Raw genomic sequence first — 21,197 nt, 5'->3', positions numbered from 1 at the left:
TAAAAAAAGGCTCGGCCCAAGCAGATGACGCGCAGCTCATGGGCCGGCACAGGTATCTAAACGACAGGCTAGAAGGGTGATCCAGTCACCGACCGGAAGGTCTGGCCGAGGAGGAATGGCATCCATTTTCCGCCTCCGGCACACCTCTCCGACCAGAGCGCTCATTTCAGTCCCTAGCCCGCCTTCGGACGACGTCTCCAACCGGAAGGCCTGGCCAAAACACTATTTCTAACTCCAACCCCGCATCTCCTGACCGGGGTACACCAAGCCCCTGCTCTCTACTCATCTCCGACTGGCACGATCAGAGCCGACTGGTACCAACCGACCAGGGACGCCCACTCGGTAAGGACTAGGAAACAGATGAAGAAAGTAAGGCAGGGTGCACAAGTAAAACTGTAATCCTGAAAGTCATACTTTGTACATCGGCATAAACAGTACTCTGCACCTCCATGGCACAATAGAGCCCAAGCAGTGTTGTAGGCGCTGATATTTTCCTCTATAGTGTTGTGGGCGTCATTAACTCCCATACGATAAGGCTCCCCCCACATGCCTCTGGGCATCGACAGTGTTGTGGGCACCGACATTTACCATACCAGGCGAACATGGTAAAACCCCTTGCCTGCCTCCAGGTATCAACAGTGTGGCAGGCACCGACGTCTACCATACCCGAAGAAGACAACCCAACCTCTCACGTGTATCTAACATCCAATAGTGTTGTGGGCGCCTACCATCATCCTGTACCCATCGACATGGGTAACAAGGCTTAGAAGCATACATACTCTCTCCCTCTCACTTGTAAGGCTATCCCCTTCATCTATAAAAGGGGATGTGCTCTCTTCCAACAGATAGGTTCATTAAGCTCGGTCAGATTCATTCAGATCGATCAAGTTCACTAGTACACAACCACCGAACCGCCAGGTTCAAACCACAAGCACACGCTTGAACACTTAGCTCATAGTGGGGCTCCCGTCACTCTCAGCCCTTCTGACTGGAGTCCGACCGGACCTCTTATACCCCATCTTTCTCCTTCTCATTTATAACCCCACTGCAAACTTTGAGCACCTAGGCTCAGGAATAAAGTCATCGACTGACTCAAACTGGACGTAGGGCACGTTGCCTGAACTAGTATAAACCCTGTGTCATTGAGTGCTAGGTCACCTCCGATCACAACGTGCAGCAAAACTATAAATATTTACTTGTTGGTCACTTTCTGCACGACACATAACTTCAGGACTGTTCAACTCAGTGGTGTTGTCTTTGTCGTCATAATCCAACTCATCTTGCACCTGATGGCCACAAACACACGGTGGTAAGCAAATAAAAATTTGGTCCAAGTGAGGCAGGATGGCAAGACAGATAAATAGATTAGTTAAAGGTATTCATATATGAGTGTAGTATGTACCTGATCAAAATCACTCTCATCGTCTTCATTTTCTTCCCACTCGACAGCAAGACTGATATCATCATCCAGGGTGGTGTCCATTGCATCGACAGAAGGCGCACCGACAGCAGCATTGCTGGCCGCCACATCATGAAAGTCTGTGATGAGCTTACCTATGGAGGCAAGCTGGTCAAAGAGCTGGTTGGAGATGGGGCCGAGGAGATGCTCAATGCCCTTCTTCTTGTCAGGGTTCTTAACATTGTCATTCTTGAGGGTGGCGAGCACCTCGTCCGTGGCCCCCGTGAGCACGTCGAGCGGCTGGCCGCTGAGCTACTGCTGGATGAGGTTGAGCAGGGCCTTGTAGATGGCGCTCGTCTCCTTGGTCTGAGGCTTGTAGATGGCATCGTCGGTGAGGGAGAGGACACTGATCCCCCAACCGGAGGTGGCCCATCGCCTACGCTTGGTGTCATGGTGGGGGAGGCCAGTGTCGGCTGCGTCATGCTTGGCTTTCCTAGTGCGTGACCTGGAGAGCTTCTCCTCGAGCTCGGGCGGTGGCTTGTTCTGGACGGCGTGGTTGCCGAAGGACGTGGGGTCGATCCTGTTCCACAGTGTCTCGAGCTCACCGCTGGGCTCATGGGTGTCGCGGGGACGGGAGTCGATGGTGAGGATGAGGCTGGCGTTGGTGCGGTACTCATACTGCTTGAAGCGTGCGTGCACCTCGGTGACAAGTTACCGAACTGGGAAAAAAACTAATTAGAGGCAATGGGAAACCTAGGGATCGAAGAGGAGGAGCAGTAGGGGGTAGAGAGCAGAGAGGTGTACCTTTGGGGCGCGATGAGGGGAGGAATCGTCCTCCTCGCGCTCGCTCGTTGGAGGAGGATCATCTCGTCGGCCTCCCATCGATGAGTCAGGAGGGTATGTGGAGGCTTTAGGGGTTTCCTTGTTTTTTTAATTTAGGCCCAGTTTGGTTTTGCCTTGATTTATGATTTTGATCTGATGGAGATGGATGCAGAATTGCGGATGCGGCAGACCGCCGGAGAAGGGGAGGGAGAGGGAAGAGGCCAAGAGAGATGCGCTGTGTAAAACCGACTTAGAGCATCTCCAAGAGATATGCTATCTTTGTTCTGTATGGTATATTTAGATTTTTACAGGAAAAATTGAACTTCAACAGATATCCTATTTGGTTTTGTATAATAGCAAGTATGCTATCCTTGAAATCTCATTAGGCATAGATAGCAAGCGAACCTGGCTCGCCATCTTCCGAAATAGCTAGCCACGGTGGATGCCCCGCACGCGTGATCCTTCCCGCGCGCCAGAAACTAGCTTCCCGCCCGCGCACTGAACTCTCCCATCATGGGGATCCAGGCCCAACCCGCTCCATTTGATGATTCCCAACTCCCAAGCTCGTCCATTGCCTCCTCCCCTTCGTCGGCCCTGTCATCGCCGCACCACGGAAGCTGCTACTCGCTGGGCCTCTGAATCGCCCTTTCCTTATTCGCCATGATGTCACAGCGTCCTCATGGATAGGCTCTGCCGTCTAAGATGGGAGATCCCAACTGTGCTGCCCTTTTATTCCAACAACAGGCGAATGGGAGTACCAGGTGGATTGGAGCAGCATCAGGCGAAAGGGAGCAGCAGTTTGGATGGGAGCAGCAGGCGGATGGGAGATCCCAACTGCAGCAGGACTCCCTGGTGCTACCGTGGTTGGAGAATACGGCGCAAGGAGGCCAGCGACGATGAGTCCTTCCACCCAACAGTGCTGCTGCTACTGCATCGAATCCATTCCTTGACGTGTGCTCCGGTGAGTCTAATTTTTAGTGGGCCTCTCTCACCGTTGTTCAGTACATCCATTATTATTTCCCCAATTTTCTATTGCTATTGTGGAAACGGTAGTGCCAATTTTTCATCTGCACATTGTCCTGTTCAGTTGTATTTGGTAAATTCAGTGGGCACACATGACGCTTGAAGTTTTTGTTGGGTGAGAATGTGAGGTGATATCAAAGTGGTAGTAGTGACTGGTGGCTGATGATGGAGGATGATAATTACGTGCCTCTGTTAGTGTCTTATAGTTGGCAGGGAGTTCATCAGCAGCTTCATATGATTGGTGATATGTAGTTGTCCTGGACTCCTGATGTACTGCATAATAGTGCTTTGTCGCCTAAATATTCCTTTGTGGCCTACCTTTGAAAATTACAGTGAGCTGACTTCACAATGTTCAGTCATGGGCACTCGATTTTCTTCACTTCATTGTAATAGATCATGACAAATGGATGTAGAAAAGACACTACCTGGAAGACACTATCTGAATGCCTGAAACGCTAATTGAATGGAAACTGAAAATACCTAGCCTACTGTACATATCCGGCAACAGGCTAAATTATTCTGTAGCTTTGGTTTGCATCCCAAGAAATCTATGTTCATCTGATTGCTAGGTTCATGTTGAAGATATATTGTCTTTTTTGGTCAAATATCAATTTTATTCAAGCATTTCTTGCAAACTGCAAATTAGGACAATCCATTATGGTAATCTAACAGATTGTTTGAAACTAAGTTGCTAGAGTTTCAGAATGTCTAAAACTCTATCTGCTAATTAAAAGTACTCATTGAATGTTTGAAACGTTAAATGAATGGAAACTGAAAATAGATAGCCTACTGTACATATCCGGCAACAGGCTAAATTACTAACATTCTGCAGCTAAGTTTTGTCGCTATTTGTTTTTACAGGCAAAATGGATTCAGGCAGATCTTTGACCGACATGATTATGGAAGGTTTCCCTCCAGATGGAGTGTCTGACAATATCTCACCTCATAATGAAATACAAGCACGCGATGAGGTCCCTGCTGTGGTCAAAGGAAATAAAAGAAGGTCCAAAATTTCACTCTTAAAGAGGATGAGATGTTGGTGTCAGCGTGGCTAAATGTGAGTTTGGATCCTGTGAGAGGAGCCGATCAATCAAAAGATACCTATTGGAAAAGAATACATGATTACTTTCATTCAAAAAAGGATTTTGAATCTGATCGCACACAAAGTTCTCTAATGAGTCGGTGGTCTAGTATACTACATGACTGCAACATATTTGTTGGTTGTGTTTCGAAGGTAGAGGCCCGAAATTAGAGTGGTGCATCTATTTATGACAAGGTTAGATGACCTACCTTCACATACTAATTTCCTATATGTTTTAGCTGAATCTCATGTGTCATCCTTGTTTCCCATTGTAGCAAGCAAATGCATTAACTATGTATAAGAATGATGACCCATTACACAGGACTTTCCAGTACATACATTGCTGGCAAATATTGAAAGACCATTCGAAGTGGATACTAAAAGACCATTGTAGGAAGAAAGGATAAAACTTGACAAAGAACAATTTGATTTTGAGCAGGATCGAGAAGAAGAAAGAATTATAAATATTGATATGAGCACCATGTCAACCAGACAGCAATAGTTCTATGATGATCAACAAAAGAAAATACTTGCAAGACGGCTTGGAAATTAGTAGAACCATGATTTTGAATTTTTTTAGATTTGAGCATAGTGCGAGACATGTTTAATTTTCTGAAACATTTTAGTTCACAGCATATCAGATTGATTAATGTTCTTGCATGAACCTTGTTATCTATATTATTCTGTAAAGGAGCTGCTTTTGACGTTTGCACCATCACAAATATATTTGGGCTCGTGACACTGCATTTGCTCTCTGGAACCTACTGTAGCCTGTTCGACAATACATAGAAGTGCAGGTTGGACACTGCCCTCAGGTCCTCTTCATAGCAGATTAATTTAGTCAGCTACTGTATTATGTATTGTGTCGATGAAATATGGTCGGCAGTCTATCTAGGGGTATGCCCAAGGTAGTAGATTATCGGCAGACAGGTGCGCAAGCAACAAATAAGATGGTAACGCAAGACAGACACAAGGTTTTATCCAAGTTCGGCCGCCGTAAAGGCGTAATACCTACGTCCTACGTCTGATTGTATTATTGTATGTCAATGAGAGATGTTTTTTAGAGGGGTCCCCTGCCCGCCTTATATAGTCCGGGGGGCAGAGTTACAGATCTGGAAACTAATCCTAGCCAGTTACAATTGCCATAGGTGGCCGGATAAGGATTCCTATTCTAACCGACCAGGATCTTGCTTGATCTCCAAATCTGCTTTGACTCCTTGCGCGGGACTCCGAACAGGTTGGCCGGGCCACGCGTCATCTTCTAGTGGACCGGACCCCCTGATCCGGGCCGGCCCAAGCCTAGCCGTAAGGGTATATGGGTTAATACCCCCACATATTGCAACCTGCCTAGTGTTTTGTACCTTTGCATCTGGGGTTTTATGTTTTTAACAAATGTATAGTTATGTTTTTAACAAATGAGTCCTGTCAGGCTATGGTGAGTGCTTCCACTGCTAAACTGTCAACAAAAGACATGTTGGTCTAAAACTGACAGCAAGCTATTTTTGGAGGACTAAGTTTGCCCTTCTGCTCTGTAGTACAAGTACTTGCATCTGAGAGCCATTGTACATGCAGCAGGGAAAAGAACCATTCCTTGCATCAAAGCAATGTTTGCAACTAGTGTTGCAGGCTTTCAAGCAAAGCATTTAGGCTTTCAATATAAATGAAAGGCAAGCTTGTCAAAAAAATATATGCCTTGAACTACTACAATATCTAGTAAATCAAACAAAGAACATAGGTCTGGAAACTAATACATAATGCCTTGATGTTGCGATAGTAAATGAAATTATTCAACAGTAATATTTGTATATAAATCTGAAAAATTATGCCACAAGTGTTCGATAAGGTCGGCTTGAAGCTGTGTGTGTGTCTCCTTGTCCTTGATCTTCTTGTAATTCTGCATAAATGCATCGAACTCAGGTGTAGCATCGTGTGATACAATCACCTTTTCTCCCACATCATCATATCTGAAATCTTTTTCGTCAACTCCCTCGTCTTCAACAATCATATTGTGCATAATGATACAAGCCGTCATGACAAGTTGAATTGTATCCTCATCCCACACACGTGCCAGAGCTCGAACAATGGCAAAGCGAGCTTGTAGAACCCCAAATGCTCGTTCGACATCCTTCCTACAAGCTTCTTGTGCTTTTGCAAAATATTTGTTCTTATTACCCCATGGCTCAGGTATGGTCTTCACGAATGTGGCCCAAGATGGATATATACCATCTGCTAGATAGTAACCCATAGTATAATTATTCCCATTGATGCTATAATTTACCTATGGCCCTTGACCTTCAGCAAGCCTTGCAAATATTGGAGATCTGTGAAGAACATTTATATCATTATGCGAACCTAGCATCCCAAAGAAAGCATGCCAAATCCAAAGATCTTTAGAAGCAACAGCTTCAAGAATAATTGTAGGCTCCTTTTTATGTCCCCTATACATACCTTGCCATGCATAAGGACAATTCTTCCAGGTCTAGTGCATACAATCAATGGAACCAAGCATGCCAGGAAAACCTCTACTCTCACCAATCGTAAGTAATCTGGCAGTGTCATCCTCATTGGGCAACCTCAAGTATTCATGTCCAAATACCTGAACAACAGCTCTGACAAACTTTCTAAGACTTTCTAGAGCAGTACTCTCCCCAATATGGATATAGTCATCCATAGCATCAGCTGCTACTCCATAAGCTAACATCCGGAATGCCGCCACCACCTTCTGCAAACAAGATAGTCCTAGGGTTCCGGCTGCATTCCTCTTCTGCACGAAATAGTCATCAAACTTCTCAACGGCATTCATTATGCGGACAAACACGTGACGCCACATTCGAAACCTATGATGTCAGATTAAAAAAATATTTAGACCTCAATGCATACACTAAACATAAGTCAATAAAATTTGAGAGAATTAACCTACGCCTGAAATAACTCGGTCCATACGTAGGATTATCTGAGAAATAATCTTCATACAATCTGTAGTGTCTCGACTGCCTATCACGAATCACAACACGATGTCCCTCTATGGATCCACGATGGCATGCTGGATTGACAATGTCTGATAGTACTATATGCTCTGCTGCAGTATATACCTCATCGTCATCATCCGACGACGACGAAGAATCCAACAGCTCATTAACTACATCTTCAAATTCCATTATGAACCTTTGATTAGGAGGGTCCTAGGAATCTGCTTGAACACCTAACTGGGATTAAAGAAAGAAGATGTGTGTCGATCTACTGATTTGATAACGTGACCTAAAGAAAAATCATACCAAGGATACACGATGAGCTACCTGAACACGTACAGGGTAGCAGCAGCCCATCGCCACCAGGATCAGCATCTTGTGCTGGTGACGCACGCGCGATGTCGCCGCCAGGAGCCCAGAACGCGACGATCTTCTATTGACGCGAAGGAGCACAGCCGCTGCCAGGATGTTGCTGTGGATGACTCCAAAGGAATAGATTGTAGAAAATTTCAATCGGCAGGTGGAATAGGTCCATGGTAGTTGGTGATGTGGCAATTTTTTAATATATAAGATGAGAAATAACAAGTCTATGAGAAAACTCTTTTTTTAGGACTTCTATTTTACAAAAGAGCTAAACTATGTAATTTGGCTATTTATTTTACCACATCTGTTGGAGATGCTCTTAGGGCCCTACCGACTTCCTGTAAAAGGATATGCTTGTAACAGATTTATTACATAGATTTTGGCTCTGACCGACTGTAATACTCCCTGACGAAAATAACAGCGGTTGTTACATGTCATGGACAATGGGCAAATTGCTTTGTCTTTCCCTGACCACGCAGCACTCTCGGCCTAATGTAGGGTAGTGTTGCAAGCATCGTGATTAGAGCGAATCAGCAGCTGGTGTTGTCAACAAGCTGGCATGCAACGAACACTTTCTGGCTCATCAGCGCGTTACCTGTCGCAGTTTTCTGTACGAACTAACACCTGTTTGATCCCCACCTCTATAATCTAGAGCTCTAAGAATTTTAGAGCACTTTAGTTCATATTTAAGGTCTAAAGCTATAATGTGAGGTGGGTTAAAGTTTAGAGCTAATTTTAGACCATCTGTTTAGAGACTTTAAGAGCAAGTATAATAGCAGGACGTAAGCTGGCTAAATATTAAGGTGGAGGAGAGAGAAGAGAAGCAGACTGTAAGCTTATAGCCGGCTTAGGCCTTAGACACAAGAAACAAGATCCCATGCACGCGTTGGGAGGAACCGGAGAGAGGGCTTGCTCCGAAAACCCGGGAAGGAATAGTGGTCGGCTTTGACTGGTTGAGTTAGAATAACCGTAAAATTCGAAGTGACACATTAGAGTGGTCGGAAAAATCATAATAGCTTTATTGAATTAAATCGAAAGTATAAAAGGAGTACATATCTTAGTAGTTAAGCATAGAAACGTCTAAGCTTGTCGATGTGCTATGAATTGGGTACGTCCGTACCGTCTAGGTGAGCTAAACTGTAAGACGTTGGTCATGTGACTTCCTTTATCATGAAGGGCCCTTCCCATGGAGTTGCGAGTTTATGGACACCAGCCTGATTCATCTTCCACTTCAGGACCAGGCCCCCGACCATGAAGAACCGCTCTTTAACGTTCTTGTTGTAGTACCTGCGCAAAACAGTAAGGTATTTGGCTATACGTACGCAAGAATCGAGCCGCTTCTCTTCTGCACTATTCACTTCTAGCTCCCGTACTTTATTGACCTTGCCTTCGTCGAAGTTCTCTACCCATGTTGATCTGAAAGCTATATCTGCTGGGAGGACTGCCTCAGCACCGTAAACCATAAAGTATGGTGAGACGCCAGTATTACGACTGGGCTGGGTTCTGAGGCCCCAGACCACGACTGGTAACTCTCTGAGCCATCTTCCGAGAGCTTTGTCATTTTCTCTGTACATCCTCTTCGTCAGTGCGTCCAAAATCATACCGTTTCCCGCTCGACCTGTCCATTAGCTCTAGGGTGCGCCACCGAGATGTATTTTACTACTATGCTCCTTTCATCGTAGAAGTCCCAAAAAGCATTCCCGGTGAACTGAGTACCTAGATCAGTGATGATGCTGTTGGGTATGCCAAAGCGATGGATGACCTAGTCGAGGAACGTGACAGCCTTTTCTGAGGATGCCTGTACCAGAGGCATGTACTCTATCCACTTAGAAAATTTGTCGATCAGCACAAAGACACATGTAAATTTCCCAGGAGCCGGTTTGAAGGGTCCGATCATATCCAGTCCCCAGCATGCGAAGGGCCAAGAGGCTGGTATTGTCTGGATCTCGTGTGCTGGTACGTGGATTCTCTTGGCAAAGAACTGACAACCTTCACAGTGGCGGACGAGCTTCTCTGCATCTGCTACCGCTGACGGCCAATAGAACCCTGCTCGGAAAGCCTTGCCAACCAGCGTTCTCGAGGCCACGTGGTTGCTGCAGGAGCCAGAGTGGATTTGGTCCAGGAGATGTTCGCCATCCTCCTGAGTTATACACTTCATCAAGATTTCCTCCTTTACGTTCTTGCGCCATAATTTGCCATCGACGAGTAGATACTGCTTACTCCGACGCATCAGGCGCTCGTTTTCTGTCCGATCAGTGTAACCACTGCCATCTATCAGGTACTTGATGAAAGGTACTCTCCAGTCGGGCTCATTAGTGGTCGTAGGTGGCTCGGTGGTGCTTGACGCCGGAACCGTAGCCACCAATAGCTGGTCTGGAGGCTTGTCGACCGTGGGATCTTCCTCTTCGATGGAAGGCGTGAGCAGGTCTTGGACAAATACGCCATGTGGGACTTTGGCTCGAGATGATCCTAACTTTGACAGTGCATCTGCTACTTGGTTTTTGTCCCGGACCACATGTGTGTACTCGATGCCATAGAACTTGCCTTCCAGCTTTCTGATCGATTTGCAGTATGGATCCATCTTTTCGCTGGTCGTATCCCAGTCCTTGTTGAGTTGGTTGATGACCAGAGCCGAGTCTCCGTAGACATAGAGACGTTTAACACCGAGCTCGACCGCAATGCGCAAACCATGTAGACATGCTTCATACTCGGTGGCGTTATTAGATGCTAGGAAATAAATCCTGAGGACGTACTGGAGCTGCTCCTTGGATGGTGACACAAAAAGAACTCCTGCTCCTGTGTCGTCGATGTTGAGAGAGCCATCGAAGTACATCTTCCAATACTCTTCGGGCCCCTGAGAGGCAGGCGTGCTTAAGTCTATCCACTCGATGATGAAATCGACAAGTGCCTGAGACTTGATTGTAGTACGGCTTGCAAATTCCAAGGAGAAAGGGCATAGCTCCATTGCCCATTTGATGATGCGCCCGTTTGCGTCCTTGTTGCGAATGATGTCTCCTAGAGGGTACTCGGTCATGACCACCACACGATATCTGTCGATGTAAAGTTTCAACTTTTAGGATGTTATCAGTATGGTGTAGATCAGTTTCTGAATCTATGGGTACCTGGTCTTGGATTCATTGAGTACCTCACTGATGAAATAAATTGGTCGTTGTACCTTGTACGCATGGCCAGGCTTGTCGCGCTCGACCACCATGGTAGTGGAGACCACTCGATTAGTTGCCGCAATGTAAAGTAGGAGAGTTTTATCTTCTCTGGGAGCAGTAAGGACCGGAGGTGATGTAAGGTATTGTTTCAGCTGTGTGAAAGCAGCGTCTGCTTCCTTCGACCACTCAAACTTCTCGGATGCTTTGAGCAGTTTGAAAAACGGTAGTCCTTTTTCTCCTAATCTTGATATGAAACGACTGAGAGCAGCCATGCATCCGGTAAGCTTCTGGACATCCTTCACCTTTTTGGGCGGCTTCATGTCTAAGACAGCTTTGACTTTCTCTGGGTTAGGGCGTATGTCGTCGTAACTGACAACGTTGCCAAGCAATATAACAGAAGGAACACCAAAGATGCACTTCTTTGGGTTTAATTTTCATTGGAATGTATTAAGGGCTGCAAAGGTGCGTTCCAGGTTATCAACAAGGGTATGTGCTTCCTTGGTTTTGACAACTACATCGTCAACATAAGCCTCGACGAGGTCGTCTTTTATCTCGTCTTTGAGGCAGGCCTGTATGGTGCGTTGGTAGGTAGCCCCGGCGTTCTTGAGCTCGAACGACAAGGTCGTGTAGCAGTAGGCGCCGAAAGGCGTGATAAAAGATGTCTTGATCTGGTCATCCATTTTGAGAGCGATCTGGTGATAACCAGAGTAGCAATCGAGAAAGGAAAGCAGCTCGCAACCGGCGGTTGAATCTACGACCTCGTCTATGCAAGGTAAGCCGAAGGGGTCCTTAGGACAGTGTTTGTTGAGATCAGTGTAATCAACGCACATTCTCCATTCATTATTCTTTTTGCGTACAAGAACCGGGTTGGCTAACCACTCCGGATGATACATTTCTTTGATAAATCCGGCTGCCAAAAGCCGTGTAACTTCTACCCTAATCGCCTCCTTCTTGTCGCGAGCGAACCGTCGTAGCTTCTGCTTGATAGGTTTGGCCTTGCCGTCGACATTCAAGGAGTGCTCGATCAAGTTCCGAGGTACACCAGGCATGTCAGCAGGTTTCCATGCAAACACATCCACGTTGCTCCTCAAGAACCTGACGAGCGCATCTTCCTATTTGGGATCTAGGTTGGCCCCGATAAGGGCCATTTTGCTAGGATCACCGTCGACCAGCTGGATCACCTTGTGCTCCTTGGACTTGATGTTCTTGCGTGGAGCCTCGAGCTCTAGGATCTCCAGGTGGTCGGTTGAGGTCTTCTTAGCGTCGAGCATGGTCTTAGCCATGCGAATAGAGAGGTCGTGAGCCTCTGCTATTTTGAAGCTGTCGTCCTCGCAGGTATAAGCTGCGTATATGTTGCCCCTGAGGGTTAGAACTCCTTTCTCGGTAGGCATCTTGAGCACCAGATACCTGTAATGAGGTATGGCCATGAACTTGCTGAGCGATGGTCGACCAAGGATAGTATGGTAGGTGCCATCGAAGTCAGTAACCACGAAGTTGATGTAGTCGGTGCGGAAGTGGTCTGGGGTCCCAAATTGCACAGGTAGCGTGATCTGCCCGAGAGGTGTAGAGCTCTATCCGGGGAGAACACCCTAGAACTATGCCTCGTATGGCTTGAGATCCGCCTAGGTTATCTTCAGGGCTGACAGACTATTCTTGAACAGTATATCGATGGAGCTGCCGCCATCAATCAGCACTCTATCGAACTGAACCTTGTTGATACAAGGATCGAGGACCAGGGGAAAACGTCCCGGCTCAGGTATTGCGGCCCATTGGTCCTTTCTGCTGAAGGAGATCTCGCGGTGAGACCAAGGAGGGAGCCGCGAATCGGTGATGAGGTTGTCGGTGTTGGCCATGTTCAAGCAAGCACGGGTGAGTAGCTTGCGTTCTTGTTTGGTCTCGATAGACACTTTGCCTCCGATGATGGTGTGCACGCGATCGGTTGGCTTGACGTACTTGTGACGGGGATCTGTATCTTCATCATCGTTGTCCTCGTTGCGCTATTCCCCTGCATCGTTAGGCTTGTCGGATGTATTCAGAGCCTGTTGACGCGTGTAGATAGACTTGAGAATGCGGCAATTCTCTATGGTATGGTTTGACTTAGGATGGAGCTGGCAGGGCCCTTTCAGTGCTTTGGCATAGTCTTCTTCGTAGTTATGACGTCCGCCACCTTTTTTAACGGTGTTGACCTCGCCGTCATCTTCCTGAGCACGCTTGCCCCTGTAATCGTCATGGCGGTTACGCCGCTGATTACGTTGGTCATGGTGGTCGCGGGAGTCGTTGCGCTGGTTGCGGCGGTCAAAATTGTCGTTCCGACCACGGTTGCCGCGGTACTCGTTGCGGTGTGGGGGGTGGTTCGAGCGTGGAACCCTTGCTGCTTCTTCGATAATTATCTTTTTGGCGTCATCGGCGTCCGCATATTTCTTAGCCGTGGCCAGGAGCGCTGTGACTGATTCAGGTCTCTTGCGGAGGAGCTTATCCCTTAGGGCATCATGGAAGCGAAGGCCAGTGATGAAAGCCTCGATTGCCTCGTTGTCGGAGATTGACGGGACCTTGATGCGCATCTCCAAGAAATGCCGGACGTACTCACGCAGTGGCTCATCTTTCCAATCTCGAATCCGTTGCAGATCATATTTGTTCCCCGGTTGCTCGCAAGTTGCAATGAAGTTGTCGATGAAAGCTTGCTTGAGCTCCTGCCAAGAATCGAAGTAGTTCGCCGGCAAGCTGACCAGCCATTGGTGACCTGCATGGCCAACAGCGACTGGGAAGTAGTTAGACATGACGTGCTCGGGGTAGCAGCAGCCCGTACAGGGTAGCAGCAGCCCGTCGCCACCAGGATCAGCATCTTGTGCTGGTGACGCACGCGCGATGTCGCCGCCAGGAGCCCAGAACGCGACGATCTTCTATTGACGCGAAGGAGCACAGCCGCTGCCAGGATGTTGCTGTGGATGACTCCAAAGGAATAGATTGTAGAAAATTTCAATCGGCAGGTGGAATAGGTCCATGGTAGTTGGTGATGTGGCAATTTTTTAATATATAAGATGAGAAATAACAAGTCTATGAGAAAACTCTTTTTTTAGGACTTCTATTTTACAAAAGAGCTAAACTATGTAATTTGGCTATTTATTTTACCACATCTGTTAGAGATGCTCTTAGGGCCCTACCGACTTCCTGTAAAAGGATATGCTTGTAACAGATTTATTACATAGATTTTGGCTCTGACCGACTGTAATACTCCCTGACGAAAATAACAGCGGCTGTTACATGTCATGGACAATGGGCAAATTGCTTTGTCTTTCCCTGACCACGCAGCACTCCCGGCCTAATGTAGGGTAGTGTTGCAAGCATCGTGACTAGAGCGAATCAGCAGCTGGTGTTGTCAACAAGCTGGCATGCAACGAACACTTTCTGGCTCATCATCGCGTTCCCTGTCGCAGTTTTCTGTACGAACTAACACCTGTTTGATCCCCACCTCTATAGTCTAGAGCTCTAAGAATTTTAGAGCACTTTAGTTCATATTTAAGGTCTAAAGCTATAATGTGAGATGGGTTAAAATTTAGAGCTAGCTTTAGATCATCTGTTTGGAGACTTTAAGAGCAAGTGTAATAGCAGGACGTAAGCTGGCTAAATATTAAGGTGGAGGAGAGAGAAGAGAAGCGGACTGTAAGCTTACAGTCGGCTTAGGCCTTAGACACAAGAAACAAGAAACTTCGTGAGAGAGATAAGTGGATAATACATTAATAATAAAGAGCTAACTATTATATATATGGGCTAAGAGACGGCTACAAAGAACCTTACAACTAGCTGATCGACTATATTATTAGCCTTGCTCTAACTCTAAAGTTTAGAGCTCTAAAATTTAGAGCGAGAATCCAACATGGCCCTAAAAGCGATGACCTGCACAGAGTGTCGCTGTAGCTTAATCATTTGGCACTAACGAGTGTCCTGTTCGTTTGGGCTTGTTTGATTGATAAGCCATGGCTGAAAATACTGTTGACTAATTTGATGTGAGAGAAAAATACTATTTATTGGCTAAAAAATATAACTTATAAACCAAACAAGCCCAAATAAATAGGGTAAAGGTCAGTAGAAAAGTTGTACTACTTTTGCGTCCTGTGACATTCATTTTTTTTCAAATGTTGGCAAGAGTCCTGTGAGATTGAACATTCGCGCACATCAAATCATGCCGAATTTCTATCGGAGATGAACTCGATATAGATTTTAGTATCGATAAAGATATCGCATGTTTCTCACGGCTCATTCCGTTCATAAAAGAATGTAATTCTCATATTTTGATAAGTCAAACACTCTAAATTTTGACTAAAATTATTTAAAAAAGTACTAACAATCATGAGATAAATTAAGTATCATTAGATTAGTTATAAAATATATTTTCATAATAAATTTATTTAGAGATATAAATATTAATACTATTTACTATATATTTGGTCAAATTTGAGCTACTTTGACTGGCACAATTTCTATAATTATATTCTTTTACGGATGAAGGTAGTACCGGTTAGCATATCGTCTATTAATAAAAATAATAACTAGCCACGAATAGAGCCCACGTACAAATTCCACCATCAGTAACTACTAGATTACATTAATTCAGTTTACATAAACACGGGATTCTTTGAAGCGGTAAAAACTGTGTAATGGAGTCAAGGAACAATGAGAGGACGCCACCCATGATACCAGTCTCCGCGGCCTAAAATGATACAATTTTAGTTTAGGACAAATTTAAGTTACTTTTATTTAAGTTTAATTAAGTTTTTAGAGATAATATCAAATAGTATGTCTCTAAATAGGTTTGCCATTAAAATATAAAAAGGTGACGTATCCAGTGCAGAGAGCTCCCGCTCTGTGCGGGGTCTAAGGAAGGGTGTTAGTGATAAGCCTTACCCTTGCCTGTACAATGCGAGGAGACCGCGACTCGAATCCGGAACCTTCCGGTCACAGGCGGTAAGACTCTACCGCTTGCACCATGCTCGCCTTTAAAATATATTCAAAATTAATTTAATGATATTTCATTCGTACCATAAATATTAGTATTTTAGAGGTTTGGTTAAATTTGATATTATTTAACTTCCTGGAAAGCAATAATTGTATTTTTCTAGGATGGAGAGGGTATTTCGTCGCTAAGAAAAAAAAAGACACGCAAACATTAATACTACCTTGCCAAAATGGGTAACCACATGTTTGTTGATGCAGTAATGCTAACCACCGTATTGTATTCCAAGCTGCAATAACAATGATCAGATGTTGACATGACCCACCTGTCGGCTGAAGCATCCATCATCCAGCAGCAAGTGACAGGTGCACATCCGAGTGAATTCGAGTTGCATACCATACGGGCATCCCTGCCTGCCCATACAACCATGCAGTATAAATAAATATAATCGTGGCTAAAGTTTAGAGGTGTCACGTGAGATATCACATGAGATGTCATATCAAACAAGTTACACAAGTCTTTAGTAATTTGCGAGACGAATTTATTAAGCATAATTAATCTATTATTAGCGCATATTTACTGTGGCACATATTATTAAATCATGAACTAATTAGAATTAAAAAATTAGTCTCGATCTAGTTTCGTAATTAGTCTATATTTAATACGAAGAGGGGCGAGCGAAAGTTTAGGAGAGAGAAATAAACACAGATAGCCTCTCGCACGAAATCGTCGCGTCCAAGTCCACTGCCGCGCACGGTTGATTCGATTCCACGCTTTCAACAGGAGAGAGCAGAAACAATTCCTTCTCGAACACCGGTCCACTTTTCGAATCTCCAGGCAAATCAAACCACCGTCTTGTTTAGATTAGGGTTAGGAATCGGTATTTGATACTATAGCACTTTCGTTTGTATTTGATAATTATTGTCTAATTATAGCCTAACTAGGCTCAAAAGATTCGTCTCGTAATTTACAATCAAACTGTGTAATTAATTATTATTTTTATCTACATTTAATACTCCATACATATGTCTAAAGATTTGATGCAATGGAGAGAGAATGAAAAAACTTGTAATCTAAACAAGGCCCACACATAAATTACCCAAAAAAAAGTTAAGCAAAAACCGGACGCGAGAACCGATGCTATTAACGCTGACTACTGTTAAGTGTTAACCCCTCTCCGCCCGCCCGCTGCCTTTCCTCTTCCCCTTCCCCAACCCAACCACCCGCACCAAGCCAACCCAGGGAGAGACAGCACGCGGCGCGGCCACGCCGAGCGCCTGCCTGCCTGCCTGGGCTCCCCTGAGTCCCCTCCTCCCCTTCGCCTCCTCCTCCGATCGGGCCCGCCTCGCCTAGCTGCTGCGCGCGCGCCGCCGCGGTGGGACCCGGGAGGAGCGCTGGTGGCGGGCGGGCCCGATGGAGTGGGCGTCGGCGGCGTACACGGCCGCGGCGCTGGTGTGCGCCGCGGCGGCGTGCGTGGTCGCGCTCGCGCACATCTACCGCCACCTCCTCCACTACGCCGAGCCAATCTACCAGCGGTTCATCGTCCGCATCATATTCATGGTCCCGGTAATGCTCTCCGCTCGCCGCTCATACCTAACCCTCGCGGCAGCAGATCTGCAGCCGCCTTCGCGGTTCATCGTCCGCATCATATCTATGGCTGAACTCGAGGGCGCGTCGCGGTCGTTAGCTGGAATAAGGTCCGGATTGGGTCAGTTTGCGGGAGCTAGTTGCTTGCCTGCGCGATTGCGTGCTCTGTCGACGCTCTTAGGTTTCGGTCGGTATGTTAGGTGTCTTTTTCTGGTGAGTTTCCCGTGAAAGTTAGGCTGTGATGGAATGAAGTACTCGCTGGTAAATTTTGCTAGAGCATGTGATACTGATCAGAATGCGAATGCTTGCCATGCGTGGAGCTTTATGCACTATAACTATGGCTTACTTTTATGCGTGCAATTGAATTCATTGAGGTTCTGAGTAGAGTGCATCTGATCAGTATAGATTCCTGGAACTTGTGGTTTCGTCCTGAGGCAGCCGTCGCCGGTGAGGTGGATTGAAGGTAGTAGGTTACCGGATGGTAGAAGTGGCGGCGCCGCTGCGAGGCAGCCGTCGCCGGATAACTAGCGCGAAGAAGAGCTGCGGTCGCCTGTCGCCCCCCACGCCGAGGATACACCGTCTCTGATACCAACTGTCACGCCCCGTTGCCGCCGGCAATCGCCGCCGACGTGAGGAGTCCAGGAAGCACCGAGAGATGAGGAAACGGGAAGAGGAACCTTCCTCTTTCACCGATCTTAGATTTCAGAATTTCGATGAGTCTTACTGCGACACAACGCACGCTTAAAACATACCCCTTGGCCTATGGCCCACATGTCATACTCTGTCTATTACATAACTGCTAGAATCCGTCTTCTGGCTTCCTTAGCGACTTCCTTGGTTTACGCCTTCTTCAACTCACGGTGTACCAGGTCTGACAGGGTTGAATAAGTATATACGTTTATTTCTGGTAGGAATGTATGTGTTCCCATGGCAAATTGTTTCTGGATTGAACCATTATGTTTGGATCATAGTATATGTATTGATGTGTTCACATTCACTCTAGTGATTTGGTCCACAAGTGAATTTGCTGCAGCTGTAAGAGAAAGAGTAATTGCTCTGTAGAACGTCTGCAACCCTAATGCCAACACTTCTAGTTTGGAAAATACAAACACTTGGTCCATTATTCATTCACATTTGTCACCCTTGTGTCCCTTCGCTTTTGTCTACAAGCACTCTATGTGTATTGCATATTCCATTATATTAACCCCAAAGGCTTGTGCTATTCTGCAGGTATATGCTGTGATGTCATTCCTTTCCCTTATCCTCCCTGATAACGCGATATATTTTAATTCTATTCGAGAGATGTAAGTTCTACTTGTAAGACGAACCTCTATGTTCACTTCATATGAAATTTTTATTCAATGTGTCATTATGGCTTCTACTTTTGGTCTTTTGCTCACTGTTGAGACATGTAATGCTCAATGGCATGATTCCATCTATTCGTAGTCAACAACAAAAATAAGTAGTAAGAACTGGTAGAAGCTTTCTGCAATCCAATTCATATGTGCTTTCAACATATCAGTATGTGTGAACTGCTCACTTGTTTATATACTATAAATATGTCAGCAACTGTGCTGATAATCTTTGATGATCTCTAGTGAATGGAGTATCCAGTATCCTTTGTGAACGAGTGCACGTGTCCAATTTTATGAATATTGGTCTGATCCCATGGGTGCATTATCAATTCATAAACAATGGAGAGTGCTCATGGTTCTGTCTACTCTTGAGTGCCTTCCTATGATAAAAAAATGTAAACAAGGTGGAGAAAATTTAACAGATGACCTCCTTTGTGTAAAATTGCAAAAAGGATCTTCACAGGTCATAATTTGGTAGTAAGTTCAACAATTGTTTTCTAATCTAATATATGATGCTATTCACATGTCATCATAACGTGGACTAGAGTCTTATTAATCTTTTCTTTCTCTCTCACTCTCTCTTTTTTGTGCTATTTAAGCTCTTGAACATGTCTACCTAAATAGTATAGTGCAGATCTTAGGCGTTATTTATCTTTATGTTTGTGTGAGTTTGCCTGTGTGCTGTTAGTTTTTTCAGTGCAGTTACAGAAGTATTACAATTAGTAATTGCAAAATCACCATTTTCTGAAAAGCCACATCCATGTTATTTCAGCTATGATGCTTGGGTCATCTACAATTTTCTCTCACTCTGTTTGGCATGGGTGGGAGGTCCTGGTGCTGTGGTGGTAAGTTTGAGTGGCCGAAGCCTGAAACCGTCATGGATTCTGATGACTTGCTGTTATCCAGCTATTCCTCTAGATGGGTGCGTAAGTGTCCTTGGTGCATTACTAAGTAACTACCACGGCTTTTTAAAATTTTCTGTGCCATTGCTCAATAGTAAGTGATTTGTTTTTGTCAAATATATTTTGTCATTATTACGAAAGTGCTGTCTGACAAAAAAAAAAACTTTGGTCTTGGACAGGCGTTTTATACGAAGATGTAAACAAGGTTGCTTGCAGTTTGTGATTCTCAAGCCTATTTTGGTTGTTATCACCTTTATACTTTACGCGAAAGGAAAATACAAAGATGGAAACTTCAGTGTCAACCAATCCTATCTCTACATAACTATCATATATACAATCTCATACACGATGGCTTTATATGCCCTTGCATTGTTCTATGCGGCATGCAGAGATCTACTTCGGCCATATAATCCTGTCCCAAAATTCATCATGATCAAATCGGTGGTGTTTCTCACATATTGGCAGGTAAATACTTTTCAAGTATTTTCCCACTTCACACTTCCCAGTATATAACATTGGCCCACCTATTTACTAAGCTAAATCTAGAACTGTATTTCTGTTTGCAATAAATTTTTATGTGATATCCAAGCCATAAATTGAACCTTTTTATTGCAGGGTGTTCTGGTTTTCCTTGCTGCAAAATCTCGATTTATCAAGAATGCTGATAAGGCTGCTGATCTCCAGAACTTTGTATTGTGTGTTGAGATGCTAATAGCAGCCATTGGGCACTTATTTGCTTTCCCCTACAAGGAATATGCAGGTCCCAATGCCCGCCCGTCAGGTGGTTTCAGAGAAAGCCTTCTTCATGCTTTGAAATTCAATGATTTCTACCATGACACCGTTCACCAGGTAACCAGGATCTTTCACACTCTAATACCCCAATACATTGTAGCATCTATTTTGTCTGATCAAACCTCATTCTCATGCAGTTTGCTCCTACATACAATGAATATGTGCTCTACAATCACAATGAGGGAGACAATGCACAAACGAAGTATCCCTCAGGGAGGACCGCCCCAAGTGGGCAGGGTGTAGAGTTGGCTGGCATCACTGTGGTGGCTTCAAGCAGTCCAGTGACATCAAGTGTATCATCCAACCAGGTAGAGCAGGAAGAGACAATGACAACCCCAATCAAGGACAAAGTCGATCCTCCTGGAGGGCTTTACGATCTCACAGAATTGCTTGATGTGGATTTGTCTAGCTACCCAGCCAAGGTTCCTGCAATCACCGATGTAAGAAAACAATGATCAAGCTTGATGAGATGGGCTATTATTAGGGGTTGCAATTGGGGAAAATCGTGATTTTTGTTGAAGAGTTGCCATAGTTAACATTGTAAAAATGTGTGTATTACTTGTTCTGATTTTTCCCCATTGAAGGGGGTTTATTCATTGTCAGCAGCTGCTGCCACACGGCCTCACTCACCCTGCTCTTTACTAACTGTGTAAAATGTTGTGAGCTCAAGGTGAACCTTAAGTGTCAAGGGGAGTCTATACTAATATAATATTCTGCGTTTCTGATGGTGTATTTTCTGATTTTACTCTCCTACCTAGGGCCTGCTTAGAGATCCATGTTGGATCTACA

General features: G+C 45.1%; 1 protein-coding gene and 3 pseudogenes across 1 annotated transcript; 2 read left to right on the top strand and 2 right to left on the bottom strand.

The window, feature by feature from the left end:
- The window catches only part of LOC136455566 (DExH-box ATP-dependent RNA helicase DExH12-like), a 45,798-nt pseudogene extending 43,160 nt beyond the window's left edge, over positions 1 to 2,638 (bottom strand).
- A 331-nt stretch (positions 2,639 to 2,969) lies between these two features.
- LOC136455557 (glutathione S-transferase T3-like) lies at positions 2,970 to 4,732 on the top strand (annotated as a pseudogene).
- A 1,260-nt stretch (positions 4,733 to 5,992) lies between these two features.
- LOC136481272 (uncharacterized) lies at positions 5,993 to 7,483 on the bottom strand (annotated as a pseudogene).
- A 9,470-nt stretch (positions 7,484 to 16,953) lies between these two features.
- Positions 16,954 to 21,140, top strand: LOC136499943 (uncharacterized). Its single transcript, XM_066495441.1, has 6 exons — positions 16,954 to 17,338; positions 18,590 to 18,663; positions 19,487 to 19,636; positions 19,796 to 20,081; positions 20,232 to 20,465; positions 20,546 to 21,140. Exons 1-6 carry the CDS (start codon positions 17,186 to 17,188, stop codon positions 20,861 to 20,863), a joined length of 1,215 nt encoding a protein of 404 aa, XP_066351538.1. The 5' UTR covers positions 16,954 to 17,185; the 3' UTR covers positions 20,864 to 21,140.
- The last annotated feature ends 57 nt before the right edge of the window (positions 21,141 to 21,197 follow it).

This window comes from Miscanthus floridulus, chromosome 1 (genome assembly GCF_019320115.1).
Source record: "Miscanthus floridulus cultivar M001 chromosome 1, ASM1932011v1, whole genome shotgun sequence".
NCBI classification, from domain to species: Eukaryota; Viridiplantae; Streptophyta; class Magnoliopsida; order Poales; family Poaceae; genus Miscanthus; species Miscanthus floridulus.
This window is presented reverse-complemented; position numbering and strand designations above follow the sequence as displayed.